The sequence below is a fragment of the Hyla sarda genome, unplaced genomic scaffold, assembly GCF_029499605.1.
Source record: "Hyla sarda isolate aHylSar1 unplaced genomic scaffold, aHylSar1.hap1 scaffold_944, whole genome shotgun sequence".
Classification (NCBI taxonomy): domain Eukaryota; kingdom Metazoa; phylum Chordata; class Amphibia; order Anura; family Hylidae; genus Hyla; species Hyla sarda.
The window spans coordinates 111,266-132,459 of NW_026610974.1; the positions used below are offsets into that span (position 1 = coordinate 111,266).

General features: G+C 50.3%; 2 protein-coding genes and 1 long non-coding RNA gene across 3 annotated transcripts; 1 reads left to right on the top strand and 2 right to left on the bottom strand.

Annotated features, from left to right (window-relative positions):
* Positions 1-8,045: 8,045 nt before the first annotated feature.
* Positions 8,046-8,723, bottom strand: LOC130350372 (histone H2A type 1-like). The gene has a single exon (XM_056554883.1). It carries the CDS (start codon positions 8,721-8,723, stop codon positions 8,331-8,333), a length of 393 nt encoding a protein of 130 aa, XP_056410858.1. The 3' UTR covers positions 8,046-8,330.
* A 310-nt stretch (positions 8,724-9,033) lies between these two features.
* Positions 9,034-9,418, top strand: LOC130350377 (histone H2B 1.1-like). Its single transcript, XM_056554887.1, has one exon. It carries the CDS (start codon positions 9,034-9,036, stop codon positions 9,412-9,414), a length of 381 nt encoding a protein of 126 aa, XP_056410862.1. The 3' UTR covers positions 9,415-9,418.
* A 9,095-nt stretch (positions 9,419-18,513) lies between these two features.
* On the bottom strand, positions 18,514-21,194 carry LOC130350379 (uncharacterized). Its single transcript, XR_008887487.1, has 2 exons — positions 19,701-21,194; positions 18,514-19,078 (listed from the first exon to the last, which is right to left on the bottom strand). It is a non-coding gene; the product is annotated as an uncharacterized LOC130350379 (long non-coding RNA).

Consider the following 21,194-nt stretch of genomic DNA (forward strand, 5'->3'; position numbering starts at 1 on the left):
ACCGGTGCCGGGAATAGAAGGAACGATCCCCAGCAGCAGATTTATATTCCCGGATACACAGTGATGTGCAGATCGGGAAGACTGTGGCGGAGATCCCGGGGCCTCCTCCCGGCTCCTCCCCGGCACCTCCGATAATGACGGGTATAAACCGTTAGGGGGGATGTTAGGGAGGAGGAAGACACGGAGAAGGGGATCTCTCCTGTCCGGTTCTAGCCGGTAAAGATATTTTATCCCGGGCAGGGAAGCACAAGGTTGTAGCGGAACTTCGGCCGGGTCCAGACAGGATGGGGCGGGGCCTGTTCTCTGTGTCAGCCAATAGCAGCTCCGGACGGTGACATCTCAGCAGCCAATCATTGCGCAGCCGCTGTACATATAAGAGGCGCCAGCAGCTCCGGTCTCAGCATTTATCCTTCACGATATTTGTGTAGTTGTGATTTATAAGATGGCAGAAACTTACCTGGCAGGGGAGATACCATGATCGCTACGGTCTGAAGAACTCCAAGCATTGTGGTAGAGATTTTGTGTAGTACGATTGCAGTACTTTTCGTTCTTATTAGAACCGCATTTCTCTAGAGCATACCACCTGAAGATCGTCTCCTGCCTGCCTCGGAACATCTGAAGAAGGAGAAGATCTTGAAGACTGCAGCTCCGGAAGAAGCCGACGAAGAACCTGGAAGAAGGGAATCGGCGGTGAATTCCGGAACAGCGGCGAAGAGGAAGGCGGCGCAGAATCTTTTCGAAGAAACTCGCTGCCTCTGGAGAAGGATTTGCATAGCTCCTCCCACCGGGACCGGATCTGCATAGCTCCTCCCACCCGGGAAAGAAGACTTTGCGAAGCCTCTCTCCACAAGCAAGCAAGGAAGCGGAAAAGAGCCTGCTGGAAGAAGCCATGGCCTCAACCAGCAAGTCCACCCAGGAGGCTGCAGGGCAAGGCCTGGAGGTCCAGCCCCAACCACAGCAAGCTTCAACCTCCACCACGGCAAGGCAGAAGGGCGGCAGAATTCCTAACCTGGAAGCTCCAACCCTGGAGCCCTGGATGAGGCAGACTGTTGCCTTGAAGCTCAAGCCCGTGGACGGAAGGGTGCCGGACATGTCCCACGACGTGTTCTGCAAGAAGATGCTGGCGGATCAAGGCTTCCCCACGGCTGACACCCTGGGAATAGCAACCTTCTTTTCGGGAATCTTCTACATCACCTTTGCCACCATTGGGACCTGTAGAAGATACTGGGAGGTGGTGAAAGCGGCGAGTCCCGAATCCCCTTTCTCTCGCTTTGTGGGCAACTGCCTTATTCAAAGAGAGGAGAGGCGGGTGACGGTCTCAATGCGGAACCCACACACCCCAGGCACGGACATCTCGACCTTCCTGAAGCGCTTCTGCACCGTGGTGAGGGAGCCCACCCGCATCCTGAACTCACTCGGATACTGGACCTGCAAGTGGTCTGTGGTCGTCAGACTCAACAAGAACCCTGCTTCTCCAGACGGACTACAGCACCTGCCAACGACATTTTCCTTGGGCAACTCCACAGGACTTATCTTCTACCCGGACATGCCGCAGACCTGCAGGAGATGTGGCAAGATGGGCCACGAGGGCAAGGACTGTACGGAGGATGCCTGCAGGTATTGCCGTGTGACAGGTCACACGACCAAGGACTGCCCCAAGAGCAAGACCTGCAACCTCTGCGGACTGGCAGCCCACAGCTACAAGGACTGCCCCCAGAGGGAGAGAACATGGGCATCTGTGGCAGCGAGAGCACCGAAGCCAGCCCCAGCTCCGGAGCCAACACCACGGATGGCCAAGCCGACCAAGGAGGGTAAGAAGGCGAAAGCCACCACCCCTGCCCCGTCCCGCCCCTCCCCTGCCCCTCCCGCCCCATCCCCTGCCCCTCCCGCCCCATCCCCTGCCCCTCCCGCCCCATCTCCTGCCCCATCCCGCACCACCCCTGCCCCATCCCGTCCCACCCCTGCCCCATCCCGTCCCACCCCTGCCCCTCCTGCCCCATCCCGCCCCACCCCTGCCCCTCCTGCCCCATCCCGCCCCACCCCTGCCCCCCGTACCCCACCACGGCCCACCCCTGCCCCGTCCTCCCCTGCCCGGCCCACCCCTGCCCCGTCCTCCCCTGCCCGGCCCACCCCTGCCCCGTCCTCCCCTGCCCGGGCACTCTCTCCTGCCCCCCGCCCCACCCAGCCTCCTTTCTCTCCTGGCCCAGCAGCACCTAACCCCCCTCCAGCTGCTGGTGCCCGCCCTTCGGAGGACTTTCCTGTGCTTCCTCCCCCAGGTACCATACAGAGGAAGAGGAAAGGAAGGGACAACGTATCAGAAGAGTCCCACAAAAGAAAGATAATCGAGACCTGCGAAACCCCTCAAGCTTCAGATGAGGAGGAGGAGATGGAGCAGGTCTGCGAGAGCCTTGAGGCTTCAGAAGGAGAGGAGGTGATGGAGCAGGCCCAAGTGGAGCAGGTCCAAGCAGAGCCAGTCCAAGCTCAATCTATGGAGGAGCTGCTGCAGGACCCAGAGGTTAAGAAAATCCTGGACACTCCGTCCAACACGGTCTACGACGAGTTCTTGGAAGGGCGCTACGAGAAGCCACAGGAGCCGACAGGCGCCAGAGAAGAGGACCCGTCCGACCAGACTGGTAACTAGTATCAGAACTAACCTCTCTTTTTATTCCCATGGCTGATCTCAACATCTTCTGCATTAATGTGAGGAGTATTAGAGCTTGGTTTAGATTTCAGACTGTTCTTACGTTCTTAGATTCCCAGAAGTGTGATGTTTACATGTTGCAGGAATGTGCTTTGTCTGCTTCTAGGTCTTACAACCATCTGGCCAGGCAGTGGCCTCATGGCCCTTCCTACTGGTCTGGTGGGGGCGACAATAGGTCTGCGGGGGTGGCCATCCTGATCAGGGGAGGTAACTTTGCACTTGATTCCGTCCGGGAGCTCGTCTGTGGCAGACTTCTTGTCGCAGACGGTTCCTGGGCGGGTGAGCCCGTGCGGCTCATCAACGTGTATGCCTCCCCTGAGAGGGATGTCCGACTGGAGGTTCTCCAGGCCCTGCGGGCTGAACTCGCCACCACTAGAGCAGTAGTGTTGGGTGGTGACTTCAACTGCCCCATTGAGGTGGACGGGCGCAGTTCTGGCACATCCGCCAACCTGGACGTGACGTCTAAACTGCTGATTGAGATGGTGACGGAGGCATCCTTGCAGGACGTTGTCGGGTCCATCGGGAACGGCTCCGTAAACTATACGTGGAGCCGCCCCGATGGCTCGCTCCGTTCTCGGATAGACTTCATCTTCACTTCGAGAGCAGTCAGAAAGGTGTCGTACTCTATGGTCCCCTGCTTCTTCTCTGACCACAGGGCCATTCGATTCCGGGGGACTCTGGGCCATGGATTCCCACCTGGCCCGGGCTCCTGGAAGTTGAATTGTGCCCTGTTGGAGCAGAGGGAGGTCATGGAGGAACTTAGGGATGCTTACCTTGTATGGCGAAATGACAAATGTCTGTTCAAGTGCATCAGCGATTGGTGGGAATATGTTAAAGTCGAATTCCGTTGTTTCTTTCAGGCAAAAGGCAGACAACAGGCGTGTGCGAAGAAGTGGGACTTGAGGAAACTGCAGCGCGAGCTGCGGTCCCTGCAGGACCTGCTCCAGTGTGGCTGGGACGTCAGGGAGGAGCTGGAGGAGACCAAAAAGAGCTTGAAAAGGCACTTTGAGGAGGAATCCAAGCGAATCGTCTTTCGTTCCAAGGTGGAGAACCTGGAGAAGGGTGAGAAATGTAACTCTTTCTTTTTCAGGAAGCTCCACGCCGGCCACACGCCCCTGACTGAGCTACGAGATGAGACCGGACACATGAGGAGCGGCAAGGAGGAAGTGATGGGGGTCGTCCACGACTTCTACAGCAACCTCTACGCCCCCAAGTCATCCGACCCCGAAGCCGCCGAGAGGTTCCTGTCAGGTGTCACTAACGTTGTTGATCCCGCAGGTGCGGCGGCTATGGACGATCCCTTGACGGTGGGGGAGCTGCTCTCTGCCGCTAAATCCTTTAAGCCCGGCAGGACCCCGGGCAGTGACGGTCTCCCGGCCGAGCTCTACGTAGCGCTGGGTGACCTGATCTGTCCGGACCTGTTGGAGGTGTACGAGGAGATGGTGGTGGGGGGAAGAATGCCTCCGTCGTTGAGGGAAGGGATGATCACGATCTTGTATAAGCGGAAGGGGGAGAGATGTGACCTGAAAAACTGGCGTCCCATCTCTCTCCTGAACGTGGACTACAAGATCCTCGCCAAGGTGCTGGCCAACAGGCTGAAACCTGTCATGGGGCAGATCGTCCATCCGGACCAGACCTGCAGCATTCCTGGCCGCAGGATTGCCGACAGCCTTGCCCTTGTGAGAGACACGGTCCATTACATCCAGGACCGCGGGGGCCGCGCCGCCCTGGTCAGCTTAGATCAGGAGAAGGCGTTCGACCGTGTCTCCCACGCATTCATGGACAGGGTTTTGCGCAGGCTGGGTCTGGGGAAGATGTTTTGCTCTTTTGTTAACGTTATGTATTTTGACATTTACAGCACGGTGTTGGTGAACGGCTGGAAGACTGACCCCTTTCCTATTCTTTCAGGGGTTAGACAAGGCTGCCCTCTTTCACCTCTCCTTTTTGTTTGTGTTATAGAGCTCTTCGCTGAGACTATCCGGCAGAATGGAGAGATCAGAGGGATCACCGCACCAGGACCAGATCGCCACGAGGTCAAGTGCTCGCTCTACATGGACGACGTGACCGTCTTCTGCGCTGACCAGCGTTCGGTGACTGCACTCGTCCACACCTGCGAGGACTTCGGCAGAGCTTCGGGGGCAAAAGTCAACTGCGGGAAGTCGGAGGCCATGCTCTTCGGGGAGTGGCATCTGGCTTCTTCCGCCCCCTTCCCCTTTACTATTAAGCCGGACTTCATTCAAATTCTTGGAGTCTGGTTCGGGAAGGAAGGAGCGGCCCTTAAGTCTTGGCAAGACCGACTAGGAAGGATAAACTCGAAGATCGGACTGTGGAGCTCCAGAAAGCTCACGATGGAAGGCAAGGCACTTGTCCTGCGGAGTGAAGTTTTGCCTGTGCTCCAATATACCGCACAGGCCTGGCCTCCCCATACCACCGTTTGCAAGGCCATCACCCGGACAGTGTTTGGCTTCGTCTGGGGCAAAATGGACAGAGTCAAGAGGACCGTGATGTACAAGGAACCCCGCAAGGGTGGGAAGGGAATACCCGACATCCCCGCTCTGCTGAGGGCCTCCTTTGCATGTGTCACGGTGCAGCGGACTCTTGTTGAAAAGACTGGCTCAGCGGGCAGGTCCATGTCTCGCTTGCTTCTCATGCCCCTCTGGAGACAGCTGGGCTGGGACAAGTGGGACAGCTCCATCCCTTACAACTGGAACACTCCCTGGTTCTATGGGGATGTTGTCCGGTTTGTGAGGGAGCACCAGCTGGAAGGACTGAAACCCGACCTATGGAAGCCGAAGACAATCCACAAGCTCATCCGAGCTAAGGACTCGACCGAGCTGGTTCCGGGACTCCCCGCAGCCACTGCAGAGACAGTTTGGAACAATGTGGCCTCAAAGCGGCTTACCAATGGACACAAGGACTTGTCGTGGATGGCCGTCATGGGAGGTCTCTCCCTCAGGTCATTCATGCATGCCCGCAACCTGTGCAAGACCCGGTACTGCCCCCGTTGCCCCTACGTGGAGGAAACATCTTTCCACGTGTTTTGGCAGTGCCCCTTTGCACAGGGTCTGTTGGACGCCCTAGAACATGAACTCAGAGACTCAGTGCCCAGGAGCTGCCTATCGTACCATTCGGTGCTTTACGGCCTGTTCCCTGGGACCCACGACGTGGAGGCCATCCAGGAGGCCTGGCGCCTTATGAACTGTTTTAAGGACGCAGTGTGGCTTGCCAGGAACCGCCTCGTGATCAACAGGGAAAACATGTCCGTCCGGGACTGCCGCAGGTTCATCAAGAACCTGCTTAGAGACTATTCCATCTTGGACAGCTCGGCCGTTGATGAGGAAGAAGAGGAGTGAAGACCCCTCTCCTTCTCCCATGTCTCCCTGAAGATACAGCCCAACAGTTTGGCCCTGTGATCCGCCCCCTCCCTACCCCCACATAGTCGCCCACACCCCTACCCCGATCACAGATTGTATTATTTGGTTTTTGTTTGATCTCTTGTGCCTTTATATTGCAGGATTGAGCTGAATGTTAGAGTAGCATGGTGTGCGATGTATAGCTTAGGGAACCTTTGCTGTGTATTGTACTATCATGCTTTGTGTGACTGTAATTTATTGTACGACTTGTAATGACTGAACGGAAAATAAAGCTCTTTCAATCAAAAAAGGAGGGAAAGGTCTCGGTAAGGGCGGAGCCAAGCGGCACAGGAAGGTGCTCCGGGATAACATCCAGGGCATCACCAAGCCTGCCATCCGCCGTCTAGCTCGCAGGGGAGGTGTGAAGCGCATCTCCGGCCTCATCTATGAAGAGACTCGCGGTGTCCTGAAAGTCTTCCTGGAGAACGTCATCCGTGACGCCGTCACCTACACCGAGCACGCCAAGAGGAAGACCGTCACCGCTATGGACGTGGTGTACGCCCTCAAGCGCCAGGGCCGCACTCTCTACGGCTTCGGAGGTTAATTCTGCTTCTACTCGGCTCCATCACATCAACCCAAAGGCTCTTCTCAGAGCCGCCCACATGTTCTATGGAAAGGCTACAATTCCTTGTGATGTCTTCTCTAATGAGTGGTCGGTGTTTGTGCTTTGATGGTTGCGGTTTGTATTTTCCCTATTCTCCATTTTATATTTTCTGTGATCGGAGACTGATGTTTACTGTGATGGGGATTATAAAGCACATAATCCAGAGATCCTACATCTCCCACCATGTCCGGGCAGTGCTTATTATCTTGGCCGACGGATCGGCGAAACACCTGACATAATCTGCCCTTAATGTTCGATACTGATCCGTCTGTGGGTATTTCCCGCTTTAACTGTCTGTATATCTACCTGGAGATCTCCCGAGTGTTCTGACTACTGCCCTCATCTTCCTCGGTATTATCACTACTCTCACCATCTACAGTATTCTTCCTCTCCTCCAGATTACATTACTCCCTTCCCCCACCATATAACTATAAACCTCCATAGAGAGTCCGTGTTTTAGCAGATACAGATCTGATCGTATCCGGTAGACGCAGCGATCTATATCCCACTATCTGGATAGATGAGTCTTCACCCTATAGCACCTCAGGGCGCCCATTAAGTGCACAACCCCCTACAGATGGGCGCCCTGCAGGTCTATTAATAATGGAGCTGTTCACACAGAACTGATGTGATGAGCGGCTGCGGCTTTATTATATTGTAGATACTTGCGGTTCCTCTATATTACTCCTCAGTATAATCAGATAATAGACGAGAGATCCGGGGATATAATCCGCTGTGACCGGAGAGAATCCTAGAGAGAGTGCAGGGTCCTGGTGATCTGCAGTGTTCACACCCTACAATACTGCCCGAGTCATCCGCACAATATTCTAGAGAATTCCATCTGATCGCTATCTGCCCGTCTGCAGCGACAACATCCGGAGACTTTTCTTTCCCGCCTCATTATTCTGGATTTCTCGTAGATGTTATTTATAGGGAATATTCTGTTACCGCTGGTAGAATCAGTTTTCATGATAATTCTCTAGATTTTGGGGAATATTCACATTAGAAGCTGGAACACAGCGATAGCGGGAAATTCAAACGAGACATCGGCTCTATAGCCCCCGATGATCGGTGATCATTGTCTTTGGGGATTATGAAATTCCCGCTCTCCCCTCCCCCATGTAATACCACGTGATGTCTCCCTAGGGCGATTATTACTGTATACAACCAGTGACCTCATCCACATTTCATTGATAAATAAGGGTTTAGTAACGTGTTCATTAGAAAACTTTATTACTCTGAAATAGAAGATATCTGCAGGACGGCTGTGTCTGAGAGCAATAAACTCCTCTCCACCCAAGGGACGATGTGAAGCCGATCACTGAGGCGGCGCTGGGTGATGCCCGCGGTTAGTGATCGGCGGTCGCTCAGAGATCTGTGTCCATCTGACATTAATCTGATGTGATAAAATAAATCCTCTTATGACATCTCTGCACAACCAACACCTTATGTGTCATGAAGCAGATGTGCAGGATGTTCTTATAAACCACATAACAGCCCAATAATAATAACACTATCACACCCGAGATCAGCGGCGCCAGCTCTGTAGGAGACAATGTGGTGGCTCTTAGAAGAGCCTTTGGTGTTCGGGATGATCTGGGATAAGCGGTGATCACTTGCTCTTGGCCGCTTTGCTGCTCTCGGTCTTCTTGGGCAGCAGCACGGCCTGGATGTTGGGCAGGACGCCTCCCTGGGCGATGGTCACCCCACCCAGCAGCTTGTTCAGCTCCTCGTCATTGCGCACAGCCAGCTGCAGGTGACGGGGGATGATGCGGGTCTTCTTGTTGTCCCGGGCGGCATTACCGGCCAATTCCAGGATCTCAGCGGTTAAATACTCCAGCACAGCGGCCAGGTAGACCGGAGCACCGGCGCCCACCCTCTCGGCGTAGTTCCCTTTGCGGAGGAGTCTGTGCACACGACCGACGGGGAACTGGAGTCCTGCCCGGGATGAGCGGGTCTTTGCCTTGGCCCGAACCTTCTCTCCTTGCTTTCCTCTTCCAGACATGTCTATTGCTCACTGTATAGACGAGACGGTATGGAGCCCCGCTCTGCGTCACCTATTATACCCGGATGGAGAAGGAAGGAGCCTCTGTGATTGGTCAGATACAAATCCAATATTCAGCGGCAAATACAGCAGCCAATGGGGAATAAAGAAATATGATAGTGAGACCACGCCCCCTCCTCCCCACCAATAGGGAGCCAGCTCTTTAGCCGCCTAAATTAGAATGTGACAGGAATAAAAGGATCGGCAGATATTGTTCTCATCATTACTCATCTCTGTTCTCTAGGAGAATATTTCACTATCCTGAACCATCATGACTGATCCCGCCAAGTCTGCACCAGCCCCCAAGAAGGGCTCTAAGAAAGCCGTGACCAAGACTCAGAAGAAGGACGGCAAGAAGCGGAGGAAGACCAGGAAGGAAAGCTATGCCATCTACGTGTACAAGGTGCTCAAGCAGGTCCACCCTGACACCGGCATCTCCTCCAAGGCCATGGGCATCATGAACTCCTTTGTCAACGATATCTTCGAGCGCATCGCAGGGGAAGCCTCCCGCCTGGCTCACTACAACAAGCGCTCCACCATCACCTCCCGGGAGATCCAGACCGCCGTGCGCCTGCTGCTGCCTGGAGAGCTGGCCAAGCACGCCGTGTCCGAGGGCACCAAGGCCGTCACCAAGTACACCAGCGCCAAGTAACCTGCTCCGCCTCCTGCTGTCACCCCAAAGGCTCTTCTAAGAGCCGCCACATTGTCTATAATAGAGCTGGGGCTTCTATCTGCTACAATTATCCTTGTTATATTTGTGGCTGATATTCTATCAGTGCAGCCGCTTTATACTGTATATATTGTCTACATCAGAACTGTTCTATGCACTTTAGTCCGTAGAAGCCGAGTCGCAGTGAAGCAGAACTTGTCCCCAGATTTGTCCCCTTTGGCTGTAGAATACGAGGGTCACTGATATTACTGGACAGCGCCCAGGGGTGAGGTCTTCCCTGCAGAGCGCTGGGTCCTAGTGCCTCCTGCCCCGACTATGTGGTCCCAGAACAGTTGGTGGAGGTGCTGTTAACTACTTCGGTGCTGAACGTCGTTACAGATGTAATTACTGCTGTCACAGGTTACGTTGATTATTTGCGCCTTTCTCAAGGACTGAACATCTCAATTGTCCAGACTGTAATGTAGTTGACAATCATCCCCATCATCCTCAGCGATAACAGTGTCCCTATTCTATCTCCGGATCCCTATTCTAATAACTGATGGTCTCCAGGATCCTATTGTAATTTGTAACTCACATAATATCTCCATTATATGAACTGCTTGTACATTACCCGTATGACACAGGGGATTCATGTGCACTACTGGGGTCATATATTCCACATTATAGAGATGTATTATACACCTGAGATGATATATACTGGCCTCTGCACAGGCGGTGGTGATGGTTCTACACTGTTCAGTCCTGATCATCAGTAGTTATATATCAGACAGGAGGCTCATATCTTATGCATTATTCTTTCTTTAATAATGCCCATAGCAGAATTTTCAGTATTCAATTCAATATAAAAGAAAAAACTACAACTCCCAGCAGTCCCAGGGCCACAGCGGCCACTCCCCGCCTTTAGCCACTATATAAGGGACTGCCCAGTATGGATCCTCCTCTTTCTTTCTGCTCATGGCAGACGTTACACAGATAAGTATTGTGATATATATATATATATATATATATATATATATATATATATGTATATTGTCTTAGATATAGTATATAGGAGTTTTACACTTTGGCCTGGTGGAGACTATCCTCTACCGGCTGCATATATCTCTGTTTTTCCTGTATACTATTCTATCATTATTATTCTTATTGTTTTCTGTTTTTCTTTCTGGGTTACCGGTCTCTATCGGTAGTTCGCGGTGGCGCTGGGCGCTACCCCGGTTTTTTCCCCTGGACCCTCTATTTTGTTCCTACCTGGTGTACGCCATCTTCTGGCGACGCCATTTTTTCCTCCTTCTTCTTCCTTCTGCTGCGCTCTTTTGCGCGCGCGGGCTAGGGGCGGATCTTCCTCAGCGCGGGCCGCGTCTCATCTCACGTCTCATTCTCTTCCACTTCCAATAGGGGCGATGAACTGGCGTTAGATACGGCGCAATTTTTGAGTGACTCACAAATTCAGGATCTCATAAACAAATCGGTCCAGGCTGCTCTGGCGTCTGCCGTGGCACCCTCTAGATCACATCCAGTTCTATCCCTCACCCCTATACCGCTGTCCCACAGCGGTGAGCCGCCTGTAAAAAAGGGTAAAGTTTCGCACAAACGGAAGCATACCATGGCGGCCCCTGACTCCCCGGCAGGGGAAGCAAATAATATGCTCCAGGCAGCTCCCCCCACGGACTGCCACCCCACGCATCACTCTGACTCTTCCCAACCCCTGGGCCTCAGGGAGTTACCAAAGAGGCATAAGTCCGCCAGGCGGGCAAAACCCGACTCTTATGTAGATTCCCCGGATGAGGATTCATCCGATGAGTCGGGTGAGACTGAGGTCTCAGAGTCTGACTTTGCTGACGAGGATGCTGGGACAGCGGCGCTCAATAATGACGCCAATCCTGAATCTCAGGGCGAAGCCATTCTAGATACCCTGGGAGAACCACTTTTACACCCTGATGCCATATCCCACCCCCGTTCTGGGGATTGGACCCCGTTGCCCCATGTGTCCCAGTACGTAGAGTTCTGGGCACGCAGGTCACTTGAAAGGACCAATCGCAACAAACTCAGGGCAGAGTGCCCACGACCATTTATTCCTAAAAAAGTGGTATCAACCCCAGAGATAGATCCCATTTTATCCAAATATTTGATGAAGTCGGGCAAATTCCCCAAGAAGGGGATTGATCGGTCTTTTAGGACCATCCAGGACCGCATTCTGGACCTACTTGGTCCTCTTACAAAAATATTAAATTTGTCTGAACAGGCAGCGACGACAGACCAACCTGTCGATTTGACCCAGCTTCGTGGGTGGGCCCAGAGGGCCATTTGTCTGGTGGGCAGTGCCAACACCGCTTGCTCTATTGAGCGCAGACGCTCCATTCTCATACGGCTTGATCCGCAACTGGCCCACCTAGCCGAATCCGAGCCAGGTCCAGCAGCAGAGGGTATGCTGTTTGGAGACACCTTAGTAAAAGACATCAATAAGTTTGTGGGGCTATTCAACAGTCTAGATAAAGCCCAAACTTCATTAAAAAAATCTGAAACAAACAAGATTTTTCCCCGTGCCGGCAGAAGTAGGGGCCGATCTGCCGGCCGCACTTCCACCTACAGACCCTATGTCAGGGCAACTGCTCCACCACAATACCCTCAGGCTCCCCCTCCATACACCGTGTCAGTGGCGCAGCCAGCGCCATTTTTCCCACCCCGTGGTAGACCGTGGCGCGGACGTGGAAACAGAGGTTACCCCCGATCTCGTCCATATACCGGTAAGTGTTCCACGCACTCCACTTTCACACATACCTGTGGGGGGACGACTGATACATTTTACCCACGCTTGGTCTGAGATTACGGCAGACGCGTGGATACTAACGACTATAAGAGGTTTCCACATAGAACTTCTGTCCTTACCAGAAATGGGCGTGATTCCGCCCCCTATCAGATTTGCAAAGCGCAACGTTGCTCTCATAGACAACGAAATAGAGGACCTGGTGTCCAAACAGGCAGTGGTGGAGGTCGACCCTTCTTCCCCGGGGTTTATCAGCAACCTCTTCCTTGTAAAGAAGAAAGGGGGCGGCTATCGCCCCGTGATAAATCTTCGAGACCTGAACCAGCATGTCGCTTATCGACATTTCAAAATGGAGGGCATACATTGCCTTCGAGACCTTCTTCAACCGGAGGACTGGTTGGTAAAGGTGGACTTAAAGGACGCCTATCTCACCATCCCCATGCATCCTTCTTCGCAACAACTTCTTCGCTTCCTATGGAGAGATCGAATGTGGCAATTTACGTGCCTTCCTTTCGGTCTATCGTCCGCCCCGTGGTGTTTCACCAAACTCCTGAAACCAGTGGTGGCGTCCCTAAGAAGCAGGGGGGTGCGTCTGATCATCTATCTAGACGACCTCCTTATCATGACTCGCTCCAAAGCACAGGCCTACCAGCACATGAGGTGGACGATATCTCTGTTGGAAGGGCTGGGCTTCTTGATCAACCAAGAGAAATCGATTCTCATCCCAGCTCAGGAACTGGAATTTTTAGGCTTCTTGGTGGACACCAATCAGGCCGTTCTCCGTTTGCCCAGAGCAAAATTGGCCCTCATACGCAAGGAGATCAGAGCGTTGCTACGCAAAGGCTTCCTATCGTTACGGGTACTTGCCCGGCTGGTGGGCCTTCTAGCGGCCTCCATTCAAGCCATATTTCCGGCCCCTCTCCATTACAGGGCCCTCCAGAGGCTCAAGATCCTTCATCTGCGTCAGGGTCTCAGATACGCAGACGAGGTGTCCCTCTCGGTAGAAGCCAGGGCAGAATTGCAGTGGTGGCTTCGCCATGCCGTCGAGTGGAACGGCAAGACAATCTTTAACTCTTGTCCGGAGGCCATCATAGAGTCGGACGCAAGTCTGAGAGGCTGGGGCGCTCGCTTCGGCAACGCTTCTACAGGAGGGAGCTGGTCCATCGAGGAATCTCTCCTACACATCAATGCATTGGAAATGCTGGCGGCGTTGTTCGCCGTCCGGAGTTTTTTGCCAGAAACTTCCAATTGCTGCGTATTATTACGCATGGACAATATTGCAGCGGTGCAGTACATCAACCGCTTGGGGGGCACCATGTCCAGGATCCTGGCGGATATTGCCAAGGATTTTTGGCACTTCTGCCTCTCCCGCAATATTATCCCTATGGCGGAGTACATTCCGGGGATTTCCAATACAGTAGCAGATTGGAATTCCCGCTATCTCTTGGATTCCAGCGACTGGCGTCTGGATCGTTTAGTTTTCCTGCAATTGGAGCTGCTTTGGGGTCCGTTGGGCGTGGATCTATTTGCGTCCCGCCTCAACCACCAGCTACCGCGATTCTTCAGCTGGAGGCCGGACCCGGAGGCGTCAGCAGTAGACGCCCTCCGACAATCTTGGACGGGGGAGACACACCATGCGTTTCCCCCGTTTTCGATGATCCCCAAAGTTCTCATACAGATAGCGAACCAGAAGGCTACGGTTGTGTTGATCACCCCCTGGTGGCCGATGCAACCATGGTTTCCGATTGCTCTGGAGATGGCAGTGGATTGCCCCAGACTGCTCCCTCTTTTTCCGCAGATCCTCTCCAATCCGACCAGGGGTCTCCACCCTCTGGTAGTGGACGGCAGCCTAACTCTCCTAGCATGGTTGGTTTCGGGGTGCCCGACACGGACCGCGACCTTTCGGAATGGGCTAGGAACCTCCTCGCCCTGGCCTGGGCCCCCGGGACTCGATCGGCATATCGATCAGCCTGGAGACTCTGGATACGTTGGTGTGATCAACGACAGGTTGATCCCGTACAAGCACCTGTAGCAATGGTGGTAAATTATCTGGCGGACTCTTTTGAGTCTGGTAAGTCCTACAGTTCCATCAATGTGTACCGATCGGCCATTTCGGCTTACCATTATCCGGTGGACGCTTTGCCGATTGGCAAACACCCCCTGGTATGTAGGCTCTTACGGGGCATTAAATTTAGGCGACCGCCCCGTCCTAGGTATCAGTCCACTTGGGATGTTTCCAGCTTGCTGGAGATGTTTGCCAGGTGGGAGGACAATGAGGCTTTGTCATTAAAGCTTTTGTCTTACAAACTTACGGTCCTTTTATGTCTGGTTTCCATTAAAAGAGTCTCGGACGTAAAGGCCCTGGACATTTCTAGGCGTCAATTTTCGTCTCAGGGGGTCAGGTTCTCAGTGGTCCGAAGGACAAAGACGGGTATTCATTCAGTTTTTTACCCTTATTTTCCCGCGCATCCTCGATTGTGTGTTGTGCGTTGCCTACAGGCTTATGAAACGCAAACTTCCAACTTACGCTCTCCGGCCTTTTCTCAGCTCCTGGTTTCGTATGTCAGGCCTCATCATCCAGTCTCGTCCGCTACCCTGGCGCGGTGGGTACGCGCCGCCATGGAGATGGCTGGTATAGACGTTTCCCTCTTTGGAGCGCATTCTTCCAGAGGGGCGATGGCTACTAAGATAGTTACGCCGGGGGGCTCCCTCACTGACCTGTTGATGGCAGCGGATTGGTCGTCAGAGACCACGTTTCGCCATTTTTACTTCAGACCGGAGGAGCATGTCTCCATGTCGGTTTTATAATATGGTGGTCGGATAACTTATATATTTATTTTGTTCTTATAGTTTAAGCTTTGAACTTGCATAAGATATGAGCCTCCTGTCTGATATATAAATCGAGATTTTCCTAGCTTGTGACGGAAAATATTAGTTATATGAAGACAGGAGGCGAGTATCTTCCCTCCCTTACCCAACCCTATTACGATTCTTTGTTTTCTTTGCAGGATATTGAGCATGTTGAGTGTTTTCCGGAAGGAGGCTGACCTGTTTGTTGCAGACTGTTTGGGTTCTCTACAGTCCCCGTTGGGATGAAGTTCGGCCTTCGCTGGCCAGGTTGTCCGGATTGTCTCCGAAAGCTACTGTGGTGGACCGGCTGGTCGTGGATTTGAGTGGCGATGGAGAGGTCCGGATGCAGTTTTGGGTTCCTGTGCGGCGGTGTTTCGCATTCAGAAAGAGGAGGATCCATACTGGGCAGTCCCTTATATAGTGGCTAAAGGCGGGGAGTGGCCGCTGTGGCCCTGGGACTGCTGGGAGTTGTAGTTTTTTCTTTTATATTGAATTGAATACTGAAAATTCTGCTATGGGCATTATTAAAGAAAGAATAATGCATAAGATACTCGCCTCCTGTCTTCATATAACTAATATTTTCCGTCACAAGCTAGGAAAATCTCGATTTACATTTAGTGTAATGACAAACTGTATAAAAAAAAAAAGCTGTCAGTGAATAGAAATACTTATGACTACTGCTGTCAGTGAATAGAACTACTTATGACTACTGCTGTCAGTGAATAGAACAACTTATGACTACTGCTGTCAGTGAATAGAACAGCTTATGACTACTGTCAGTGAATAGAACAGCTTATGACTACTGTCAGTGAATAGAACAGCTTATGACTACTGCTGTCAGTGAATAGAACAGCTTATAACTACTGCAGTCAGTGAATAGAACTGCTTATGACTACTGCTGTCAGTGAATAGAACATCTTATGACTACTGCTGTCAGTGAATAGAACCGCTTATTACTACTGTCAGTGAATAGAACATCTTATGACTACTGCTGTCAGTGAATAGAACAGCTTATGACTACTGCTGTCAGTGAATAGAACAGCTTATGACTACTGCTGTCAGTGAATAGAACTGCTTATGACTACTGCTGTCAGTGAATAGAACTACTTATGACTACTGCTGTCAGTGAATAGAACAGCTTATGACTACTGCTGTCAGTGAATAGAACTGCTTATGACTACTGCTGTCAGTGAATAGAACTGCTTATGACTACTGCTGTCAGTGAATAGAACTGCTTATGACTACTGCTGTCAGTGAATAGAACTACTTATGACTACTGCTGTCAGTGAATAGAACAGCTTATGACTACTGCTGACAAAATGTGAATTGAGGGCAGCCGCCTGCAGAGTTTCAGCACATGGGGCCCCCAGGGACACCAATGACCAACTGCGTCCTTGATTCCTTTTATATACATATGGGATTTTTTTAATACTATTTATTATTAAATTATATTATTTTTAATTACATTACACAGAGGTGCTATACAAAATTATTCTGACTTTTTTTTTTAATACTAGCAGAGGTTTAAATATTCCACAACTGAATGGGGATTGGATGATGAAGTCACATGATGATGTCACATGCTCGGTTCTGGCCAATAGACAGATACTTTCCTCTGATCTCTGTCAATTATAGAAATCATTCTAATTGGTGATTGAGATTGACAGTTATGGGGAAGAATTATTGGATTTGTTAGAACAGAGCATGTGACTTAATCGGCCAATCCCCGTTCAATGTGGAATATATGTAAAGATCTAGCCGACTTACAAATGGCAGAACAATTTTGTATAGAAGAAGGAATTTGGCGGCCTCTCTAGTCCCTTTCCTGACTGTGTGTAGGAAGGAAAGCTGCTGACCTCTAGATGCCCTTGTCTGATTGGATGTGCAGCGGAATAAAATGGATTGTAAAACAACCGCAAGATCAGGGTTCACACTGGGCGATCTCTTGCAGATATATATAATAAATTAATAATGTATTATTTAAAAAAAAAAATGACAATAATACAACAGATATCTCCCATATGACTTGTGCAGCAGGGACAGGTCATTGTGTTACAGCCGCGGCCTCCTGCTGCCCATTCTGTATAAGAGACAAGAAGACCCTATGGAGCTTTAAACTAAATGATAACAGTCATTTATACTTCTTATTTCAGAATAACTATTATATATTCTAGATTTATGATTATTAGTTTTAGGTTTGTGATAATACGGGCTAAAAAAAAAATCTTCCGCATTAAATTATACTATTCCCTGAGCAAAAAGTCGCAACTTCATAGACAAATTAATCCAATATTCTGATCAATGCTCCAAGTTATTCTGGGGATAAAAGTGTAACCTACCTGAAGATCTCCTAAGGACCCGCGGGTGTGGATCAGTGTTTCCCAGTGTTGCAGCCGCCACTAAAAATGTATAACCCCACGTGATCTGGGGTCAGACCGGAGGAATTCACGTCAGTTTCTATCTATAAGAAATTACAGAAAAAGAGCGGCCTATGTTTTATGTGGACTGTACCCCCAATATATGATAAATAATTCCCCATCTATCAGGATCTTAACAAGAACAATGAACGTAACAAAATCTGTCCTAATAAAAGACCTGAACCCTTTCCATAGAGGACACAATCCTCCTGTGACCTTTCACCCCGATAACTAACAGCAGCGCAGGGTTCATAGTCCTCCAGCTGATACTGGAAGAAAAAACTAAACAGAAAAGAAATAAAACACTTTCCTATATAAAGAGTATTGGAGCCTTGTTTAAACCATAAGCTTGAAGCAGGGAGGGATGATCACTGTGATATGACAAAAAAAAGAAAAATGCAAATATTCAAGATAAATATTCGCATTGCGAATATAGGCGCCCAACACGTCTATTAGACATGTCATATATAAGTATAATGGTGACTTTATCCCCGTTCTCTCTATCACTTTCCCCTTTCTCCTCTTTCTCCCCGGATTATATTGCGGCATCTCTCTCCTCTCCTGGCGGCCCGAACACTCCCCGGAGCCCGATCAGAGGTGACAGCTCCTGCCCCGCAGCTCCAACAAGGAGATCACATAATTCATCACCTTGGAGACTGGAAATCTGTAACTCCACATCCTAATATACAAGCTCTTCTATATTACATCACTTTATTATTATGTTTTGTTATATCAAGCACAATGCAGATGTATGTATATATTCTAGACTCTTCCACCCCTGATTATCCTATACCAGATATAAGAGCAGCTGAACTTGTTGTGTTGTTATTACAAGTCTTAGTCACCATCTATCGTTGTATCTATTTGTGTCTCAATTAGAACCTGAGAAAATATAAATATTCGACGTTACACTTTGGTAACATGTAAAGATTAGAATACAAATCTCTCACCAGCAGGTGTCACTATTGTAACACAATGTATCTGATCTGTATAAACTGTAACTGTAAGGATTTATACTGTTTTAATAAATATAGCGCCATCTACTCGCCGCACAGTTCTAGTTCTTTATTCCATTCATTGTACAACAGCGACATCTTGTGTCAATTAACAGCAATTACATTGGTGATTATCAGGTTCCCGACAATTCTGTGGTTTCCTGTTATTACGCGGTTACCTAGTAATTCAATTAAGGATTCGATTCTAATTTGCATTAAACAGAAGGTTAACCAAATAAACCCCATAGAGATACATGTATCGGAGCCTGTATACCGGGGAGGAGATTCCCGTCACTGACAAAGTCTTCGGCTTCTCTAAACAAATACTTGAATGTGACCTTATCCTATCTAGCAGATCTGGATATAACGCTTGTCCTTGTGAATATAACAGAAAAGCTCAGGATGAATCTTTTCCAAGGAAGGGAAATTCTATCAGAGACCTCCGGCCCCTGACCGGGGAAACCTGGCAAGAGATGACAGTGCAGCCGCGATCTCATGTGTGAACTGGGACCTACTGTTCAGACACCTTATGATAATACTGGGCAGGTCTCTGCACTTGTGGTAGGAATGGAATCTACGCGGTTTAGTCCCGATCACCAATAGTTGTATTCAATGACAACCTGTGTATATAAAAATAAAAAAGTATTACTCTATTGCAGTCTCTGCTCATTAACCCCTAATTCTCCTGAGAAGTCTCGTTGAGAGCAGGAAGGGGAATTACAAAAGTATACAATGTAACAACAATGTATTAATAAGAATAAACAAATGAATAAATAACTAATGTATCAACGTGGAAACTAACAGACAGGAGTCCATCATAAAGAGTGAATAAGATGTGTTGGTCCTGGAGAGACTGCACAAAACAAAGAATTTATTACTTTATAATGTTACCCCGTTGTGGATGGGCTGTGGGTCTGGTGTCATCTATACAATACATGACACGGACATTCTGTAACACAGTAGGTGACATGTCCCTAATGTACATGGGCCGTGACGTCATCGGTCCATCTGCACATTTACAATGGAAGTATAAATGACATCATTCTATCAGAGACAGGAGGATTTATGGTTATACTTATACCGTGTTATATCCCGTTCCGAACCTGTAGGGTGGAGTCTAGTTTGTGGACTAAGCCTGTTACATTTGTATGAATTCACATTGTTATCTATATAAACCATTTATATTAATATGATACATTATCATTCCGTGCATTGTATGAGGTAAACATAATATTTTATTACATTATTAATTAGAAGATAATAAAGAAGAAGAGTTTTATTGTCCGCCCGGCTGGAGTTCCTCTTGGATGTCGGCAGTCTGATGCTTGCTGTGCGGCTCTCCACCTTTCCCGAGCACAGGAGCTGGGATTCAGCAGGCGGACTGGCTTCATACAATTGTTGTGTGGAATACAAATATGACATGGAAGTATCAGTGCAGCGGCCGGGATAGGGCTTTCTCTCCCAGGTATAATGTTCTCTGTTATCAGGACCATATATACAACCAATATATGAATCCCCGATGTCATCCTGGTAATGTACAAGCAGGTCCTGTAATGGAGATAATCTGTGAGAGATATCACAAAAGGATCCTCGGGGTCATCACTTAACAGACGAGGGATTTGGGGATAGAAGACATTCTGTGAGGGGGAAGGATCCTACAGAGAATACGGAGTCTCTTGTATCTGGATCAGGATTCTGACTTCTTTGTTCTCTTCACTTCTCCTTCCATCTTCAGCCCCTCTGACCCCCGTCACTGCTCTCCGCTCCCTCCGCTCTGTCCTCGCCGGTTCCCGCTATCACTGTCTCCTTTCTCACCGCTGAGCAGCCCGGACACGATCCTCCGACCCGACCACTTCTACTTCCAGAGCTTCAGTCGAGGACCGGGTTATATCTTATAACTGCGGCATCTCCTTCCTCAGTTCCCGGCCCGAACACTCCCCGAAGCCGGATCAGCTGTGACAGCTCCTGCCCGGTGGCTTCAAAACACGTTGGAGATTACAAAGAATAACAACAGGGAGATCACATAATTCCCCATCATGGAGAATCTGTATCCCCTTCCCCCTGACCTCCGGCACAGCCGGGATGTGAGAGAATATCCCCAGGGGGTAGGAGCCCCAGCTCTATGTCCAAATCCTCCTCCTCCCCCCCGCACCCGGGCCAAGTGCTCTCTGCAGACATGAGGAGACATCTGCGGGTGTTATGGGTCGGGAAGCTGTAAGGAAGATGAAGGAGAGAACAGTCATCACATCTACTTGTAGACAACTCCCCCCATCATCTCCGGGTCAGTAAATGGACACGTTGTCCGTATTATATCTATATATCGGGACAGGGAGCTGGCAGTGAGCGGAGGCGCCGCCTGTGTTACCCTCCGGGGCTCTCAGCAGCTCCAGGCCGTCTCCGCATCGTGCAATCAGCTTCCTGGACGGTAGATGTTGTAGTAAAGATCCGTGTGATGGTGACCGGTGCCGGGAATAGAAGGAACGATCCCCAGCAGCAGATTTATATTCCCGGATACACAGTGATGTGCAGATCGGGAAGACTGTGGCGGAGATCCCGGGGCCTCCTCCCGGCTCCTCCCCGGCACCTCCGATAATGACGGGTATAAACCGTTAGGGGGGATGTTAGGGAGGAGGAAGACACGGAGAAGGGGATCTCTCCTGTCCGGTTCTAGCCGGTAAAGATATTTTATCCCGGGCAGGGAAGCACAAGGTTGTAGCGGAACTTCGGCCGGGTCCA

Excerpts from the sequence above, each read along its gene's own strand:
- LOC130350372 (XM_056554883.1), bottom strand. The coding sequence starts at position 8,723 with ATGTCTGGAAGAGGAAAGCAAGGAGAGAAGGTTCGGGCCAAGGCAAAG.
- LOC130350377 (XM_056554887.1), top strand. The coding sequence starts at position 9,034 with ATGACTGATCCCGCCAAGTCTGCACCAGCCCCCAAGAAGGGCTCTAAG.